At 36.7% G+C, this 21,182-nt stretch overlaps 1 protein-coding gene across 1 annotated transcript in view; it reads left to right on the top strand.

Moving 5' to 3' along the window:
* The window catches only part of Exoc4 (exocyst complex component 4), a 722,212-nt gene that overhangs the window by 559,976 nt on the left and 141,054 nt on the right, over positions 1-21,182 (top strand). Inside the window, exon 12 of the mRNA XM_003467878.5 lies at positions 15,727-15,863. Coding sequence (XP_003467926.2) covers positions 15,727-15,863 — 137 coding nt within the window. The remainder of the gene's footprint in view (positions 1-15,726; positions 15,864-21,182) is intronic.

Raw genomic sequence — 21,182 nt, 5'->3', positions numbered from 1 at the left:
TTGTCATTGCTGGGACAAAATACCCCCACTCACAATTTAGAGGAGCAGAGTTTTATTTTGCCTCATGGTTTCAGGCCATAATCAGCCAGCTCCAAGGCATACACAGAATGGCAGAGGGACTTAGTGGAGAAAAAGTTACTCAACCCACAGCAGCCAGGAAGCAGAGAGTGAAGAGAGGAGTCAGGGAATGAGTATCCTTCTAGGTCGTATCTTAGTGACTTATTTCCAAGGAGGCCCCACTACCTGTTAAGTAAGCCATAGCACCTCCATGAATGAATCACCTTTCAAACACATGAGAAGTTTGGGGGACACTTTAAATGTAGACAGTAATACCATTTATGTAAGGGAAAAATAATCTTGGAAAGGAAAAATATAATTGCTTCACTGTAATGTCAGTAGGATTTCAGGAGAGAACGAATTAATGTGCAGCCTGCTTTCTTTAGCTAGAAGTACATTCTCCCTCAGTCAGTGCATCTCTCATTTCTGCTCTGTGTGCCTTTATTCAGCAGACTATAATATTTTTTTACAATGGATGTCTGAGGAGGAATGTGGAATACCTCCCCTTCTTTTTTTCCTATTCAAGCAATAAAGACACAGCTTTTATACTTATTCTCCATAAAAAGTCCTACCTCTATCCTAATTTGTCAATAAAACCATTCTAGACCATCCCAGACCATGATGAGTATATCTCTCTTGTGTGTAGCTGAACTTTTGCATCTTTTGTATCATCCTCCAGAGAACTAAGAATAAGTTACACTCTCTTCATACCAGATCCCTGTCTGACAATTTATGATTTCATTTCTAATGTGATATAATAAAGGGAAGAGAAGTCTTCGAGTGTGACTGCCTAGAGGCAGCTCTGGGCTCCATCACTTTTCAGTTTTGTTATCTCCGACACTGAACTTAACCTTTCTGCTGCTCCCTGTCTTCCTGTGTAAAATCAGTTATTTGAGAGCTAAATGATATTTATCAGGGAATCCTGCTTAATATGATTCCTGATGTAGAGGAGCTCTTTACTTAAAGTCCTCTTCTCCTTGTATTCTCACATCTGCTTAGCACAGGCCTTTCACAATAGTGGTTGCTCAAGAAATATTCACTGAATGGTTGTTCTTAAAAAAAAAAAAACTTAGAAGAGATTTGTTTTTGGACATAGATGTTCTCTTTTGTGTAAACAAGCTATATACTATCAACCATGGCAAGAAGGTAGAAGCCCTTGTCTGAACTACTACAGTGTTGTAGCAGGAGAGTATTACTGCGTGGATAAGGGGAAGTAGGGAAGCAGAAACACAGTGTTGAGCAAAACCGAAAGAGCCTCCATTTGAACATTGGCTTTCCCAAACCCAACATGGGATTATGACTGTGCTTCCCCTTTGCAATTATAAAAGTGAGAACTGTGTTAACTAACTTCCAATTCAATCCACAGTGTACCACTTGGGATCTGGAAACTGACTGATTTTTTGACCTGAGGCACTTTGCTATAGGATTGCCAATTATAATTGTATGTTCAGGTGTCAATTAGCAAAACAGCCCATTATTTGGCAGTTTGGAGTAATGAGATGGATCTTGCCCTAATCTTTCAGTTTCATGAGCATTTGTACCTAAAACTTTGTATTGTGCCATAGGTACTGAAGGTTACAAGAAGAGCTGAAAGTCAATAATTTTCTATTGTATATGCAGTCCTTTGTGAGCTTATGAATTATTAAATAGAATCTTAGGCAGTAAAGAAAAAGGCAGACTATTTCTTTTATAAACAAAGTCTTTTCCCACACACACCTCTCCAAATCCCTTTGTAGGTAAGCAGTGAGAGATTTAAACACCTCATGAGGCAGATATAAAAAATCCATTTAGTAGAAAAATCCTCTGATAGTATGATTATACTGAATTTTATGCATCACCCTGAGGAAATCCTGATAAGTGAAACAAACTGCCTTTCGCAAAGGCTGTGAGTTGCCTGTGATATTGGACTTATTTTGTCTAGATCAGTTATCCATCCAAGTTTTTCTCAGTACCTTGTTCTGCTTTATGCACAGATTGTCTTCATTAAATTCTTCAGTCATATTCTCTTTTTCCATGGTTGTTATGCCTTGTATCTAGATATCCCCCCAAAGCCCATGGAACTGGGTAAATCTGAGATATGTGATCCTGGAGTTAATGATTTGTAGTACTAAATTAGTCTACTGATTGGAATTAGCATGACTCTGGGTGGGACTGAGGGGATTTACTGATGACAGAAACCCCACCCTGGGTGTGAGTGATACCACCCAAAATATCTGTAGCCCGGATGGGAAAAAGGATGGTCTGTGCTGCTTGCTGCTCTGCTGTCTCCTTCTTGCTTTGCTATCAACTATTTCTCCCCTGCAATGTCCCTCTCCCATGCCACCATGACACCCTGCCTTGGAGCTAATCAGTTGTGGCTCTACAGACTGCAAGCCAAACCAAACCTTTCTTCCTTTAATTTGTAGGTGTCAAGTATTTTGTCCAGCAAAAGAACAGTAACTGTTGCTTTATCATTATGGCTCATCTAAAGCCTGTTGTTTTATGAAATATAATCTACCCTTCCTTAATCTATGATTGTTTTCCATGAAAGAAAGTTTCTGTAGAACCAAGAAAAGAGATATGAGCCCTTGCTCAGACTTTGGGAGTGGTTGGTGAGGATCAGCGACTTTCTTATGTTTGCCCTTTAGGGCCTGCAAAATGGCAGAGAGCAAAGATCAGCCCTGCTCTGGACTCACCTTCTCAACTCTGTTTCACACTTGGCCTCTTTCTCCACTTATCAGGTTACAGTACAAATTCTGTTTTTTATAAACTCTTTATCATTTTTGTTTTGTCTCCCTCTTCCTGCATTTATTTTTTAGCTTTGGCAATTTGGCTTCTTATAAGATCAAATCTCCAGCTCATGATCCATTCCATTTAAGAAGAGATGCTTTGAGGTAGTCACTCCCCTGAGGCTCCTGAGAGTTTGTTCTGAAAATTTTAGGATTTTTGGAAGCTGGTTAATAAGCCTAACTGTTAATTAAAAGTAAATTCCATAATATTGAAAACAAAATTAATACTTGGGAAAATTTTTGTTATTATTTCACTAAGGTGGCTGCTTTTGACATTATTTATGATAGCTGATGACAATATCATATCACTATGCGTGTTTCTATACATCTCTTCCTAACTTTCAATTGAGTGACATCATTAGCTCATAATTTCAGCATCGTTGGCTAATGAAAATCAGCCATAGTGGAACTATTTACATTGCTAAAACCTATAAATCAGGACTCTTCATCTCCCTGGAGAGCTGACTATCAGCTGTCTGCCAGGACGTCACCAGTCTTACTCTTCTACTCACCTGTCACCAGTGACCTCATGGTGCCCCAATTCCATTTATCATTAAGATGACAAAATTGTCTTTCCAAGGTAGAAGTGCTTACCTCATATTTCTTTCTCCCATAGCCCTAGGGAACATCAAGCCCAGATTTTTACTCTGGATTTGTGACTACCCCTTTGTACCTCCTACCATCCTTTTTATTTCTAGTGAATCAGTCACTTGTTTCTCTCTTTGTCCTTCTACCTCCCATACCTTCCCCTCTGTCCTCCTTCATATTCTTTACCTACCAGTAAGTAGGAGCAGAGTCTCTGAATATAGACTGAGCTGCTTTGAATCTGGTTCCACCACTTACTACTTGTATTGCTACGGGCTTCTTACTAAACTATTTGTCACTCAAGTTTTGCCATCTGTGAAGTGGAAAAAATACCTATTATCCTAATGTTACTGTAGAACTTAAATGAGTTAATTTTAAAAGTATACAGAATAATTCCTGACATGTTAAACAATATGTGTAGTTATTTAATAAAATAAACATTCGTATTTGTTATCTAGTCCTTACCAATAGGCTTATTATGTTGTAGAGTTCAAGATCAAAACCACAGCAGTAAAGGAAGCCAAATAAAAATAATAGACAAAATATCAGAATGGGAGAAAAATAAAAAATCACAGATAGTCACACTTTAAAATATCTAACGGGCCGAGGATATAGCGCAATAGCACAGTGCCTGCCTGTTAAGCTCAAGATCCTCAGTTCAGTTCTCAGTACCAAAAAATTAAAAATTAATTAATTAAATAAAACAACTAACAAAATTTAAAATATAAATAATTTAAACTTTTTAATTTTGTCTTTCAAAAAATACACAAGGAAAATAAAGGAACATTTTTCTAACAACATAGCAAATTCCCATTTTGATTTTAGCAATTAAGTCAATTTTGATCTTCATTCAAAGCAAAAATTTGGTTGTCACATATTTAAGGTACTTAGGCTAAATTAGATGTCTATTGAACAAGAGCCATGGAGACAGTGAGAGATAAGTGTCCATATCTATGAAAAACACAAGCCCAAGAGTCAAACTACTCATTTGTCTGACCATCTGGAAATCTAGTGATCTAGGCACTTAATTTTACCCTCATTTGTAGAACAAAAGGAAAACAATAAAAGAAAATGGACATCGGGGACATTCTACTTTTCAGTTTTAAAAATGTTAGTGATAAAAGGAGCAGAGAGTTTAAATGAAAAACCATTAAAAAGATTTGAATACTGTGTGTTTTGTGGTGGGCTCTATTGTTTTCAGTTACATGAGAACTTTGATGATTCTATGAATCACTAGTTTTCTTTCCAAATTATATCTTCATATTCTTAACATGACTTCTAAGTTAGCCACAGTAAGAAACTGTTGAATGATTTCATATAGTACTTTTAAATATAGTGCTAATTTTGTTTAAAAAAGTTATACTTAACCCAAAGATAAAATGATTATAACTGAGAAATATTTTATTTCTCTAACTTTGTAAATAATATGAGCCTGTGTATGATTCCATCCATAAGCCCAGGCTTAGTGACTTCCCACTTAAAAGCAAGAGTGCTCCTATACCACCTGAAGTTAAAAGCAATCACAACATTTGAACTTCGTCCTTGAGTTTGTATGTCCTCAAGCATAGAGATCTGCATATGTTCACTGTTACTGATACCTAACAATTGCCTCTTAGAGCTTGGTCCCCAAAGGCCTTTCCATCATATGCCAGTCCAGCATACGATTCACTGAAAAGGGATAAAGTAGTCAAGTGGGGAGCACGTGGGAAGGAGTGTGTGTGTGCGCGTGCGCATGCACATGCAAAACCACAAGCAAAAATTTCAAGTGTACTTTCTTGGGAGGCACTGACTTTTTTCTCTGATATTTTCTTTCCATTTTTGGTGTTGAAAAATACATTTTTTCTGAAAGCAGTGCTATTGCAGATAATCTGTTTTATGTCTTATTTTAAGCATCTATACTAAGGATAATAAAGAGTCAGCTTTATGTTGGTCCACTTTTTTTTCTGGTTGTTGAAATCCTAAAATCTGAAAATAATGAATATTCTAAGTATTGGCCGTATGCCTCCCAGAGCCGTAGGTGTTTCCTGTGTGAAGAGATTCTCTAAGAAGGAAATTCATCAGTGCTCCAGTATTCCGATTTTTAATCACTAACTATTCCTATACTTGGAGGGAAAAAAGTGCCTCTCTGGGCTTACTGTAGGTGGTTCTATTACTGTTTTTACTGTTTCTTTCACACTGACTTTGGCAGGATGCCCTGGAGTTTAGTTTTAGTTCATCAGAATGCATCACGAGGATATCCAGTCTCATTTTGGCCTATCTCCTCTCAAGTAATGTGCTGTGATGACTAAAATCTAGGAAGAACAAGTGTGATTGCCTCATGTCCTAAACTTGGGGAGATGAGCTAAAGCCTAAGTTTACTTTATGGTGGGATAGGCAAGCTGGAGATATCACTATGATTCTGTAAAAATATCACACCCCTTGCAAATGAAGAAAGCGAGCGCAATTTACTCAACATGCCCAAGTCTGTCAGTGTCAAAGCCATATTTGGAGCCCAGGTTTGGTCCTGGCTAGTTATTTGATTTTTGCCTGCTGTACATTCTGTTTTGCTCAGCATGGCGAGGTTGTTTAGAGCACTTAAATTTATTCTTGGATTGAGTGAGAATGCTGGGTTTACAACTGCCAGTATTTTTGCAAACAAGAACTACTTTTTAAAAGTCATTAGCTCTCAGATGTTATCACTGAGGATAACAGTATGAAGCATATCTGTGTTGTATCTGTACCCTTGAACACATTTTCCTGTGTGTGCGCATGCTTGCATGCTTCCGTGCACACTGTCTCCCCCAAACAGTTCCATATGTTCTACTTTACTGAAAGCCAGGCTCCCTGCTCATTCTCTTCCTTACAGGGCTGCACATCTCACCTCTCAAGTACATGAGTAACTGAGGCTGAAACAATTTGTAGGGAAACTTGTCAGCATAATTGATTATTATATGGTGTGAGCCACCAAAGACAGGTGAGCCTGCACAGAGTGGAACAAATGTGTGTGCAGCATGCATCTCCCAGCAGATCCAACTGTACTTTCTTCTCTGACATGTTGATTTATATATATGTGTAACTCTTCCCTAATGAATTATATCCCATTGCGGGTCATTGGAGTCTCCTGCTGAATAACCTCCATTTGCTAGCAAAAATGTGGTGGTGGGGGGATCTGCTCTGTGAAATTTAGGGTTTCTAAAGGGAAGGACTGAGAACATATAACCTTTAAATGTACAAAATAATCACACAAAAATGCTTAAGTATTATTACTATTTCAAGAAAAGGGCTCCTGTAACTACAGATGCTTTGTGAAGTGACAGAAACTAGTCAGAGTGATATGAAGATTTAAGAAATCTAAAGAAATAAAAGGCATTTCTAACCACCTTCAGTGGCAGCTTGATGTTCTGGCATTCTTTGAACACCTTTTCTAAATGATATACTTGTTCCTTGAAACTGCTTTAAGTGTTAAGACTTGCTATAAAATAGGGACGATAATGACTGCTCCACTTTCTCACAGTTTGTTTGGATATTGACTGAGTACAAAAGTTCTCAGGAACAGGAAAAAGATTGCTAGAAAAAAATAGTATGGTAATGTGGTTAGCAAGGCATGGAAAATTATGCTAAGATACAATTTCAGAGAGCGGTTTTAAGATAGTTCGGACTATTATGATCCTAGGTGGCAGGCCTATATCCTTCTGATCTTTTTGTCTTAGGTATCAGTTCCAGGTGAATTAAGAACTAAAATCTCAGGAAAGTGAAAGGAAGAAACAGTAGTGCTTGCTGGTTTAAACTGCCCATGGGTCATCTCTTGGCTGCTGATATTTGAGCAACCTGTGTCTCTAGAATGTGGTCAAACAGAATAGCCTGCTTACTGATGGGAGGTTCCTGTCCTTAATCCATTCTATCTTCTTAACAGTCTTTCAGTACCTTCCTTTCATAGTGTGACTATCTCAAAACTCTTCCAAGGATATCTCATGTGAGTCTGTCTTCCTTCACCACACACTCCCTTCCTAAGTTTCTGTAACTCTGATTTTAGTCTCAACAGCTGAACCACTGTAACTTTTCTGAAGGGGACAATAACCTTGTTCCGCAAACCATCCTCATTCACCTTGGTGTGCTACACCAAACACTAAGAACTGAAATACTTGTAGTGATTTAACTCACCACTCACTGTTGTGTTTTTATTCAGAGTAAAAACAATGATTAGAAAATAGGCTCTGAATTCAGACTGCTTGAGTTCAAATCCTAGATTAAACTCTTACTTTCTACTTGTGTGACTTTAGACAACTCTTTTTGACTTCTTAATCCTTCAGTTTTCCCAACTATAAAATGGGTTGATAAAGGTTGATAATAGTACCTACTTTATAGACGATTAAATAAGTTTTATGATGAGTTAAATAATATATATACAGGTACTTAGACTTGCTAAGGTATATTTCATCATAAGGTATAGTTTATCTTGTTTTGTTTATTTATTTGTTTATCCAGGAGGAAAGATGTCTTAATTACTTTTCTCATTGCTGAGACAGAATACCTTACACCCAAAGTTAAAGGCGAAGGAGTTATTTATGTCACAGTTGGTAGAGGTTTCAGCCCATAATTTGCTGGCTCCAAGGCAGGGTGACACATGGCAGGGGCAACAGTTTGTGACAGAAAAGACAAAAAGAAGGAGTGAGAGACAAGCCTCTTTCTGTCTCTTATATTCTGTGGAGTCTATCAGGATATGGGTGGTGCCAAGGCAATCAGTTAACTGATCCAGCAGTTACCCACCCTAATCCCAGCACTCTTAATACCAGCCTTGCATATGAAGCAATCACAAACTCTAGATTGAGGCACCTCTGAAAACATCCCAGTGACTGGCTGAGCCATAACATTCCGCCATGACCCCCAAAGACTCATGCACATCCCTTGACATAAATGGTGTTTAGTCCATCTCCAAAAATTGCTCAAGTCTCAGTAGTTTCAGCTTTGCTAAAAAATCCAAATCAAAAGTGTCCTCTGAGATTTAAGGCAAACTCTTAGCTGTGAGCCCTGTACAAAGGAAAAGAAAGTTAAACATTTCTGACATTCAATGGCACAAGGTAAACCTTTCCATTCTAATAGGTACAAAGGAATGGGGCAAATCAAGGCCAAAATTCAGTGGAGCAAACATTAAATCCTGTAGCTTCATGTGCAGCTTCCAAGGCAATCTGTGTCAAGACGTGAACTCCAAAGAGCTTAGGTGGCTCCAACTCCATTGGCACTTCTGGTGCTTATAGATCCCGTGGCTTCATTCTTGGGCTTGCGCTGCTCCCTCTGTACAGTTTTCCTTCGATAATCCATATTCCTGGCTTCCCCAAACTTCTGGATTCTCCAATATTCCTTTGGCTTCACACTCACAGCTTCACACACTACCTTCTCAGTGGCACATTGACTGGCTTCCCAATCCTTCTCCTAAAATCTGTGTGGAAGTCTTCTTGACCCCCACCACTCTTCCATTCTGCATTTAAAACCAGCACTATGTGGATCATGCAAGGTTTGCTGGCAGCTGGAGCACTAATCAGGCATATGTGTATGTGTATGTGTACCTGGATCCTGAGCATTCTGAACTCAATTTTGAGAAATAAATTCTCTAGGCTTCTGCCATTCTGGGACATGATGCTCTGGGGCTTTCTTCTCAAAGCAGACATTCACTTTTGCAATTTTGAGGCTGCAAAAATTGGAGTCCTGCTGCTTATTGTGATGTCCTTAGGTTATCTTTTATGTTCTCACGTTCCTTCTCAGCAATCAAGATCTCTCCTCAGTCTTTGAAGTTCACAGCTTTAATGGTACTTCCTTTCTGGTGAAATTGACAGTGTTTTAACTATTTTTCTGGGCTCCTTGGTCTTAACTCTCAACATAAATCTGTCCAAAAGTCCCACAGCTGTAGGCATGCCACAGCTGCAACATTAGACAGCCTTGAAAATTTTCCTGCAAAATTAATTAGCCTGCCACCCTTAATCTCAGCCTCAGCAAAGTTTCTGGATATGAGAAAAATGGAGACAAACTTTCTACCAAGCCATTGTCTGAGGTCCAACAGCCATTGCAGACCTTCTTTCCAACAGAAACTTCTCAAACCTGGTCTTTACCTAGAGAATTTCTGTCAGCCTTCTGGTCTTCTGAGCCCTGACCAGAATTGTCCATACAGTATGGCCTAAGCATTCCAGCTCTCCTTTCTAAGCCAGTATCTCTGAATCATTCCAAAGTCTCCCCACAAAGCACTCTCAAAGGCTTCTGCACCACATGATTAGATATAGTCACAGCAAGGAGCCCACATCTGGAATCAAAATCTGTCTTAATTTTTTCTCATCACTGAGACAAAATACCTGACACCCAAAGTTAGAAAGGAAAGATTTATTTAGCTCACAGTTTGTAGATATTTCAGTCCATAATCAGCTGGTTCCAAGGCAGCCTGGCATATTGCAGAAGGGCAATTTCATGGTAATGGAAGATGGTGAAAACAACAAGGAATGTTTTGGGGGGATATCTAGACACAAACCATAGTAAGAGGAAATCTGTCTCTTGCTCTCCCCCTATGCCACCCTTCCCTTCTCCTCTCCATCTTCCTTCCTTCCTCTCTCCTTTCCTCCCTCTGTGTATGAGTGTCTACATGTGTGTACATGCGTATGTGTGTCTACCTTGTAATGGTATATTCTCAGTGTTGCATAGTGGTAGTCTCTTACACAAAATAGAAGCCATATTAGTAAATTTTGAATTGAATGGCAGATGAATGATAGATTTATAGCAAATTTTAACATTAATATTTGTAATATAAACTTTATTTATACTTATTTCCAAAATAAGAGAAAAGAAATAGTGATTGTTGGGTACTTTGGTAAAACAAGAACACTAGGGATTAGAATTTGGTTATATTTGAGCACATATGGTCTCTATAAATTCATCCATATTTATTGCCTTTTGTACTTTTTACTTTTTATATTGCTTGTTACTATTTTTTTTCTCTTCTGTAAAGTGCCTTTTTAAACAGAAAATATTCATATTTAGGAAAAAATTGAGTTTTTTTTTTTTTTTGTAATCTGTACATGCTAGATTGTAGAGCATAAGAAGCATTGAGGCATTTGAACAGGAAGACAGTGTTTAAAAATGCAATGTTTAAAAATTGGAAAGTAAAGATCCAGGCAACACAGTTATAAGGAATAAGCCCTCCCATGTACTTCCTTCTGCATTGGAAGATTTTGTGAGTGGTTGGTTTGTAGTTTAAAGGTCAGATTCCCTTACAGCATCCCTCCTCTTTGCTCTATTTCCTTACTTTTTTTAAAATTAAAAATGCTGATGCAGTACATATTTCATTTCAGTAGTATTTTAAAGAAGAGTTTCATTCCAAGTATGAAATATTTGAATGAATTGGTGAACAATATAAGTTGACAACAGATGCCAAGATTCACCTCTTTTTTCCCCAAGAAAAAAGGCTCATGCAAATATTTAGAAGGTTTGTAATTGTGATTGTAGCTGAATAATTGAAATACCTTACAAGAAATTTTATGTCTACAAGACAGAGAAATCAAGATTAATTTCTATCTAGTTGTTAATAAACTATTCACTGCATATTATTTAAGAGAAGCACATCAATACATTAGAATAATGAAATGTTTTGATTTTCTGTTGTCTTAAAACCAGTCACTAAATTGTATTTCACAATTTTATTTCTCAAGGCGTAGATGTTAATTCTTCCAAATATCATGATGTGCTGCCCATGTGCTTTCTAGGTTAGGTGTATACTGTGCCATATGTACTTTTCCTGCTATCCCAACAGAAAGTATATTTCTACTCACCCTATCATATTGCAAACTATGTAGCATATACCCAGAAAAAGAAGGCTGGAGATCCTACTTCTCAATCAGCCCCTTTCATTGTCTCAGAAGTAGAAAGAGCAAGAGATGATCTGCCTTCTGCATCTCTTTCATGGTCCCATACTCAGATGAACAAGTAAAGCAGATTTCCATGTGTTTATTTTTGTACTTCCATACTGTGTATGAATTCAGTTGCAAATAATGAGCTCAGAAAGTGTTAAACAGCCCTGAAAAGTTAAGAATAATATTTCTGGTATAAAACAATTTTTAAAACAGCACTGTTCATCCCAGCAAGAAGTCTCTAGCAGGTAATAAATTAAAGTCACATTTTCTCCAATTCAGAGACCACTGCAAAGTACTGGAAAAGGAATACCAACAAAGCTAATCAAAAGTTCAAAGTGATAGCATCTCCTCCCCCCAATATTAAATCTCAGATGATGGAAAAATAGTGTTGAATGTAAACGTGACACATTCAACAGAGGAGAGGCAGCTGAAATATTACTACCCTTCCACACAAAGTTCAAGAATAAAGGAGGGCTTCCAGCCTCCCCTTCTTCCTTTTGCAAGAAATCAGTCAGTGTTTCATTGTTAACAGAAATCAGTAAGTACTCCAATATATCAGTTCCCTTCTTCTTATAATCCTGTAGTCCCTAAATTTAATTAACTAGGCTTGGAGTGTTGGGTCACTATTGAGAAGGAATGCCTGCTGACACTGCAGTAAAATTTTTAAAAAGAAAATTCAATGCAGCAAAGTCCACAGTTGATACTTTATTAATAGTCTGATGATTCCCTTGCTTTGAAGATAGGATTTTATAACATATATGTCAGAACTAAGTGATAGAAACACTATTTGAGTATATATGTAAAAGGATGGGTTATGAAAAAATGTTTTTTTAAATTTTAGTAGTTACAGAAAGTAACAATGACATAACCACATTAAAGATTTTCAGACTTCCAATAAAAAAAAACTTGTTTTCTTTAACTCACCATTATTTGAGCTTGGAGCCTATATTCCAATTAATACTGTCAGTATCATGCTGCAGAGGTCCATTCTGGCAAATAATGGACTGTGTGTCAAAGATTCAGTCATCTTTATTTTTTATTTTTTGTTTTTGCCGTGCTGGGGATCAAGTTTACGGCCCTACGCATAGCAGGGAAGCACAGAACCAAACAAGCTGGTTTTTATATACTCACTTCCTACTTGAGACAGCTGTTGTATCCCTGTAATAAACTTTAGTTGTTCATTTTTCATAGCAGTTATTTATTGCATCAACTGTCCTGGCATTCTTTTCCTTTATTTTTTTTTTATCATACCCACACTTTATTACCTGCTATTAAGTGGTCAGAAATGTCAACTGAGTTGGTTCTAAACAAATTTCACTCATTTTTAATGTGTTTAAAAGGAATCATAATGAATAAAATCAGGAGTTTACTTATTAATTCCTTATATTCAGCACTGGCAAATCTCAAAAGTTCAGGGAATCATTTGTGATGGACTAAGATCAAATAAGGTTGAAATTTAATATTTTCAGCTTTTATCTGCCAGAGCCACTGGTTTAGAAATTGTTATAAATTCTTGAAAAATGAGAACATTTTTCCTATAAAAATTCCCATCATTTTGCAAGCCGCAGTGTCATTTTTCTTGAAGACAATGTAGTGATTGATTATCCAGAGTGCTAGCATGACGAGGTAAACCAACCAAATAGCTTGAAAATTGTATGTAATCATATAGCAGCGTATAGATACTATGTTGAGCACAACCATTAGAATTAAAGCATGCCATTCTAATCATCCTTGCTGATACTTCCTGTTTGCTCCCAAAGCCATGGTCTCTAAGAACTAAACACCAGGGTTTTCAGTCACCCTTTTCCCTCCAAATGACATCATTACCTTCCTGGTACTCAAAAGCAATTCAGGAAAAACAAAGAAAATCTGCTTCACTTACAGAAATTTCCTAATGCAGAGATATGTATCCCACATCCTTCACATACAAGACATTTAAGAGGTTTACTTTTGCATATGAGCATTCTTTTATTAGCAGTGTTTCCCTGAAGTTCCTGAGAAATTACAAGCAAATAGAGAAAGGGAAAGGTAAGAGATGGACAAAAAGAAAAGGAGGATGCTGATCCCTCTTGAAAAGTTAATAAGCTAGTCAGAAGGGCCAAACACACCTGTGGTGACTCAAGAACAGTGGCTTAGTAATTCAGCTAGTGTAAAGCGCCAGTGCACAAACTGAATATGTGAGTCATGTGTGCTAATAAAAAGCAATCAAATTATCCTTGGTTATTAAAGAACTAAACTGACTCATAAGAAAGGAAGGGGCTCCCAAACTACCTCAGAGATGGTATCAGTAGTGCAATGGGGAATAGACTTGGGCCCCTTTTCCTAACAATTGGAGTAATCTCCCGTGCTCATCTTCCCTGCAGTGTTTTAAGTTTTAAACAGACTTTATTAGGATGGTTGTCCTTTGTTAATTGCTGTCCACATGTTGTGAAATATCCTGTTTCTGAATCAGGATGGGGATTTTAAATTCTTAGTGTGGGATGCGTAGCTGGGCAGAATCAATTCCTGTCACTCACGTACAAATACAGAGGAATGGGATTATGGATCAGGGTGAAGCTGCAGTGCTTTAATCTTAAAATCAATACAGAAAAGGAAGTTGAACTTGTTGGGATTCTATTGAGACTGTAATTTGCTTTCCTGTGAGGTTTGTCTTGCAGAATATAACTGCCCCTTCCTACTCTTCATCTAATTATTTTTTCTGGGAGTAGAAAGGGAGGGGAAGGGGAGAAAAAAAGATGCCTCTACAACCAAATAATCTTGATCAAGCAGGCAAATATAACTCACAATTTAAACTAACCCACAATTTAAACTAACTTTGTTCAGTTGTTTTGAACAAAGCTATATACTTTTATGTTTTTATTTTTAGAAAGAAATTATTAGCCCAAATCCCTTAACCCCGTCTGTCTTTAAATATAGCAAAAATAACCTCTGGTTCCTTAGTAGGTCACTGTCAGACTAGAAAAATACTTTAATGTTTACTTTTATGGCTAAGTTGCAACTTTCTATGTAATTCTATAGAAATAAACATCCAACACGCTTGTTATTATCAAAGGATTCCAGACTACTAAGCATGTGATTAATACTTACTCCAGTGTAATCTGGTTTCTTTTGAAAGAAGTAGAAACTAATGGTTTAAATGCATCAATGTTTTCTTAATCAAACATATAGAGATTATTGAATTTGCCTCTTTGCAGATTTAACACTGATTTGTTGCACAGTACTGTCTGTCTCTAGGTTGAAAATGGGCTTATTATTTTTCACTTTAGATAGTTCTTTAATTCAGTTTTAAAATATGGCTACGTCTATTTCACCTTGCTTCCACAATGGCGACAGTAATGTTGCCGTAGTTTGAATCTGTAGTTCTCCAGTGGTCCGTATGTCAAAGGTTTGTTTCCCAGAGTGGTGCTATTGGGAAGTTGTAGACTCTTTAAGAGCTGGAGGTCTAGTGGGAGGTTTTGGATATTGCATACATGCCCTTGAAGGAAATTTTGAAGCTCTGTCTCTCCTTCTTCTTCTCTTTTGTATCTGATTATGAAGTAAACAGTTTTATTCTACCAAGAATCTGCCAGGATGCACTCCTTTTACCACACACCCAAAATATTGGGGCTAGTAAATGATGTGCTGAAACCTCCAAACCTTCTGTCTTTGTAAGCTGACTATCTCAGTTATTTGAGACAAGAACAGAAAGTTGACTGACACAAATAGGTGAAACTAGAACCTCAGGAGAAAATGAGCTATAGGTGGGCTGTGGGTGGGTGTCACTGGGGCAAAATGATGAAATGAAGAGACCAAAGTCTGTAGCTCTTTTTGTGTTTCATGTCTCTAAGCCTCATTACTCATTTGTAACTAGAGGTGATTACAAAGTAGAAATGTTGAGAGCATTCAGTGAGCTTAATCAGGCAGAATATCAAGCACTATACCTTGCACTTATGAGAACCCTATAAATGATCATGATAATCATTATTATTATGTGAATCTCAAATGAAATAACATGCTATGTTTGAGAAAACATTATAAAAACTGTACGATTCAATAAAAATGTTAGTTGTTTTTCTTAATAAATTGATAGTTCTGAAATTTTTCTTTGTGCTGAGTATCATCATAAGCCCCACTCTCAAGAAGGGACCTGCAGTGATAAATCAGGCTCCCAGTACATTTCCTTCTTTAAAAACAAAATCAAATAGATGCCAAAATTCCATGAAATCAGTTTGAATTTGAAAATCCCTGTCTTGGGTCATTCTAGAGAAACACCTTCTCAGTTTTTTGCAAGATCAGCATTATGTAAGAAACTTATTTTTCTTGTTAATTTTATTCCATATTGTTAAACATCATATCCTCTGGAAAGCTCAACTGTCTTAAATTATGATATCCTTTCCTTCATGCTACTCATTACTTGGGTACAGAAATCTCATGAGCTTCTGTGTCCTCTCTTTTTCATGTGTTTCCAGAGCACAATCATTGTGGAGAAGACAGTTCAAGACCTCATGAACCTGATGCACGACTTGAGTGCATATTCTGATCAGTTCCTCAACATGGTGTGTGTGAAGCTCCAAGAATACAAGGACACCTGCTCTGCAGCTTACAGGTAGAGCCTTGTTAATGCTAAGCAAAGTCATTTAGAACTGGCAGTAGTTCTGCCTGTTGATAGTGTCTTCATTCTCTCCTTCCACTATGATAGAAAAGGCTCATTCCTGAATTTATTAAAGGACCTACTGAGAACTTGCACCACCAAAATAGTTTGTTAGGTCCTTAATCTTTCCAGTAGAGGGAATAAAGGGGATAAAGAGACAGATATATCAGTCTGCTGTAGAGTAGTTCAACTATGGAGTCAGACTTGATTTCATAAAAACCTAGAATTGTAAGATTTGTGTTCTTCAAGGAAATTCCAGATCTTGAAGAGTTAATCTTAGGAAAGGAAAGTTCCTTGAAGTAGGAGAATTTGAAACTCTTAGTAATTTCTAAAGAATTTATTTTCATTCGTACAAATATAATCCTCCTAATGTTCAATCTCTAGCATTCCTGTTGTCACAGAAGGACAGTAATGCCTGTTTTCAGCTTTAGTGGACGAAAAAACAATGTTACAGACTTGAAAAACCATCATTTATACCTTTGATTTTTTTTTCCCTGTAGAAAGGAATCTCTGAGCTTTTGGAAAAGATCATAGCATTTCCCGTAGAAAGCTAATAATGGGAACACATTATGATCTAGTTGACAAGATGTGAAACAATTACAGAAAAAAAGAATGCACAATAAAATGCTAAATTATATGTGATATATATAGAAAGTTACGATACAGTACATAATTAGGTACTACTTGTGTTGTACAGATTATTAAGGACAAAAAGAAGAAAACATGAGAAAGACAAAGAAAAGGTAGCTGTTGCCAGAAATGATTTTGCAGACAATATGATATATGCTGGACAGGTGATACCTATGGATGGAAAAATATAAATAAAGGTGCTGCAGGGAAGCGAGGAAGCACTAAGGGAGTTACCAAATATTCAGACGGGACAAGGCAGAGAAAGTTTGATTGGAACAGGGTTTTTAATGAAAGGTAAGAGGAGATAATGTTGACGAGGCAGAGTAAGACAAACCACCAAAGAATCTTAAAAAATAAAACTTGGAAATTTAGACATTGGATAGTAGATAATGAGTCATTAAAATCGATCCAGGAAACAATCACTAGGGAACATTGACCCAACAGAATAACACAATATAGATTAATGCCAATCCTCCCTCATTGTATAGCGACTGATATTTACCCACAGTTACATGGACCAACTAAAGAAGAGCAAACCAACCACATCATTGAGATGGGCTTCCAAAAATTTTACTTTTTGTGTTTAGTGACTCTTCACCAAATATTATGTTTAAGTTAAACATAACTAATGTAACTAATTAATTGTTATACTCATCTATGTATTGAGTATCTTAATAGTAATATAAGAATTTACTCTTAGGATAATCGAAACTATATTTTTTTAGATTTAAATTTATGCAAGTAGGCTGGGGGTTTAGCTCAGCGGCATAAGCACCTGCCTTGCAAGCAGGCAGTTGTGAGTTCGATCCCCGGTACCGATAAAAATGAAAAAGACAAAAAAAAAATTTATGCAAACATTTTTGTGTAAAATTACAGTGGAATAATAAATACTTTTAAGAAAAAAAAAGATTCAGGATAAACTTCAGTGAAGAAATGAAATAGAAATACTTATTCAAAGAGAAAACAAAAACTCTGTAAAGAGCCTTTTCATGTATATTTTAAATACCCAACTGGGGGTATAAAATCCCTGTGGTATTAATAGTTCATTGGATGGAATTTTTAATTTTTAGCTGACAAATAATAATTGTATATATCTGTAATGTATAGTATGTTTTGGTGTATGAATACATCATTGAATTATTAAATCAAGCTAATTAACCTATCACTTCACGTAGCTTTTTCATGTATCTGATGTGAGCATTTATAGCATCTAAGCAGTTTAAAAACATACATTAGTATTAGCCATAGACTGCAATAGATCTCAAAAACATGCTTCTCATGTTTAACTAAAATATCGTATCCTTTGACCAACATAGCCTCATCTCATCTCACCCCTTCCTTGGCCTTAGTAATTATCATTTACTCTTTATTTTTATGAATTTAACTTCCTTAGATTATGTATACAAGTGACATCATGCAATACTTCTATGCCTATTTAAAATAGGGCTTTTAAAGTGTCAATATTTATTATTGTTATTTATTCTGGAAAAAGCATGTCTTTTGCAGCAATATCAACATAAAAGTATGTAAAAAGAATATAGATTTTTCTCTTTAATTTTAGGGGGTATACAAATAACAATTGTGAAAACCACTAACCTAGAGTAGTTGCTAATATTGGAATTTCTGGGCAATAGTTGCATTTTCAGCTTCATAAAATCAAATTCTAAAGTGGTTGTACCAATATCTCATCAAATGAGAGCTGAGCTAAATAAGATTTAAGTAATAAAAATGTTTTAAGACTTAATAAAACTATTTTTAAATAATTGTCTTTTAATAGCATTACATTTTTATTTTACTTTTATGTTTATATTGAACATGTATTAAATTGTAAGGCTTTATAAAAATGCAGGGTATACCCTCTTTTTTGTATATTTAGTTATGTGAACCCAATAATTCTCACAAATCACAGTCTTAATGAATATTAATTATAGGAAAGATACTATATTGCCTGACTATAAAAAGAAAGTTGGTTCTAAACTCTGAACCCTGCTGATAGCCATTTTTATAGTATAGTTGTTCTTATTGTCACAGAAATTTTAAAATTTCCTATATCTTTGCACTTTATACATTCTGGGTGATCTTTCCTCATGGTTTTACTTCCTGCCTCAGCATTCTCGGTGACTGCCCATACAGATGGTCCATAAGGCTGCACTTCATACTTGTGCCACTGTAGGGACCACATCTTTCACCTGGGCAGTGGGAGTTATTACCTATACTTCTGCTTCAAATCATAGCACCGCTGCACCCACAAAGCAGACTGGCCATTGCTGAAAAGGTCTTATCTGAAAGCATTTTCTTATTCTTAAATGATACTGTCCTACCCATTAGATATGGTCTGTTTTTCTAGCATGATTCCAAATCATTTTAATCCTTATGTGTGAAAAGCTTTCAAACATGTGAAGATAATTATTCTGATCCATTATGTCTTTTTCTTCCTATAGTGAACATTCCCAGTATCTGCTGTATCTTTGGTCTGTAAACCATCCCATTCCTCATTTGCTTAGCAATGTCTATTTTAAAAAGAAGTACCCCAAATTAGGCCCACTGTTTTAGAGGTGTATTAAAGCAGAACCATTTCGTGCCTCACACTGGATCCAGTGCTATCCCCAATTACTATACATGCACCATCATGCATTTGTCTGATATTTATTGAACATCCTCCAAGACACCATGGGAATGTATGGAAGAAAGAGATTAGTCACTGTTTCTGCCTTTCAAGGTTTTTTTTTTTTAAATAAAAGATAGAAGAGGAACAATGGGACAAAGAAATAAAATGCATGCTTTCGCAACAATAATTTATGACAGAAGGTATGGTTAGGTGGGTAAAGATGCCATGCCCCGGGAGAAGAAATTACCGAGAAGGAGAGGAAAGGGTTGGGGGAAGGAGATGAACTATGTAAGGTTTATGAAAAATAAGGAGTTAGAAGCTTAAAAAAGGAAGGAAGTCACCAGCTCATGCCAGCAATGTGAGGGGAGATGGGAAAGGAAGAGCAAGTGAGGGAATGTTGGCTTTTTTTTTTCTGAAAGAAATACTGGGGTCAAACTGCAGTTTTCGGAATGCCAGGCTCCAGGAACTTGGCCCTTTCAAATGAGAGAGGGAACCACTGAAGGAATGTAAGCAAGGACTATTAGGTACAGACTTAGGCTCCAGGGGAACTTTTCTGAGTGTTGTGTCAGCTAGGAGCAGCAAGAGTTGAGGAAGTGGAGGCAAGAGGTCATTAAATGCCTGAAGTAGAGGAGAAGTAAGGAAAACGGAAAGGAAGGGACTGTTCGTGAGGCATTATAGGGGTAAAATAATATGCTCCCTAAAAAATAAATAGTTGGTATTTTGATGCTGCTGCTGCTGCTGATTGTGTTTATCACCACTCACTGCAGCCCCTATTTTTATTGTTTGTCCTGTAAGAGTCTTTATCAAATTTCATCCTTATTCTTTTAATGCAGATAATCCCTCCTCCTCAAGTCCTCCCAAGACAGAAATCTCCAAGCCATCTATGGCTAAAACTCTAGAGTTAGTTCAGGAATCCTCCCTTTCCTTTATTTTTAGGACCCACTGTTCTCTGTGCTGAACCATTCTTTAAGAATGCTCTGGGGATATAGCTCTGCAACACAAGTGCCTGTCTGGCAAGCACAAGGTCCTGAGTTCAAGTCCCCATATCAAAAGGAAAAAAAATGAAAAGCAAAAAGTGCTCATTGCTCACTTGGGGAAGTTTTCAAATTAACTGTAGGAGTTAAGTCAAGACAACCAGATCTCAAACTTACCATTTCTTCCGTTAAGTCCATTAAGAAAAGAACAAAATATGTATCTTGTTCTTTGTGAAATCTTCCTAGTTCCTTGTGGGTATCATTAACTAATACTCTGTTCAGCATTTTGCCCATTATTCTAAATTTAACTTTTTTAAATTATTTTCCTCCCTTTAATGAAACTCAAGGATATGCTCTTAGGCATTTTTTTCTATATGTTATAATACCTCCATGATTATTAGCATTGGTTCTGTGATTCCATGCCTTATTTCAGTATCCCAAGACAAGTTTCCTAAATTTTTTAAATGTATTAATGTTCTTTGATCAAGGAAACTACTAACACTGTTGTTCACTCCACCCTTAAAACAATTCATTTATTTGATTTCTAGGGATCCATTCCTTATGGCGTATAAGAGTTTATAGATAAAACAGTGAAACAAATACCTACTTTCTTGGGGCTTATAGTCTATTGAGAATGGGATAGGAAAGGTAAAAATATAGTACATGTGCATAAACAGGTTTAAAATATGATAAAAAACATACAGAAAAAAATAAAGGTATATAGTTCATGAAGCTAGGAGGAGACTGTAATTTTAATTACAGTGCCCCAAGAAGGCCCTCTAGAGTTGAGGTTTGAAGAAAGGCTGGAAGAAATTGAGGGAGTTAGACAAGATACTTGGGAAAAGAGTGCCCGGCAGAAGGCTGGCAGTAAGTCGCTGCTCTGCAGGACACTTTAACAGGAAGACAGCCAGCATGCTGGGGTGCAGTGAGTACTGGAAGATGGCCTCGAGGAAACAGGAAACTGAATGGTTGTAGAGACGTTGAGTTCTACTTTGAGGGAAATGGGGAGACACTAAGCAGACGTGCCTAGGAGCAGCTTGAACTTGCTTACCTTTTAAAATG

Source organism: Cavia porcellus, unplaced genomic scaffold (genome assembly GCF_034190915.1).
Source record: "Cavia porcellus strain 051 isolate PalLab524CR breed Dunkin Hartley unplaced genomic scaffold, mCavPor4.1 scaffold_2, whole genome shotgun sequence".
NCBI classification, from domain to species: Eukaryota; Metazoa; Chordata; class Mammalia; order Rodentia; family Caviidae; genus Cavia; species Cavia porcellus.
Note: the sequence above shows the minus strand (reverse complement) of the source record. Positions and strands in the feature narration are given on the sequence as shown.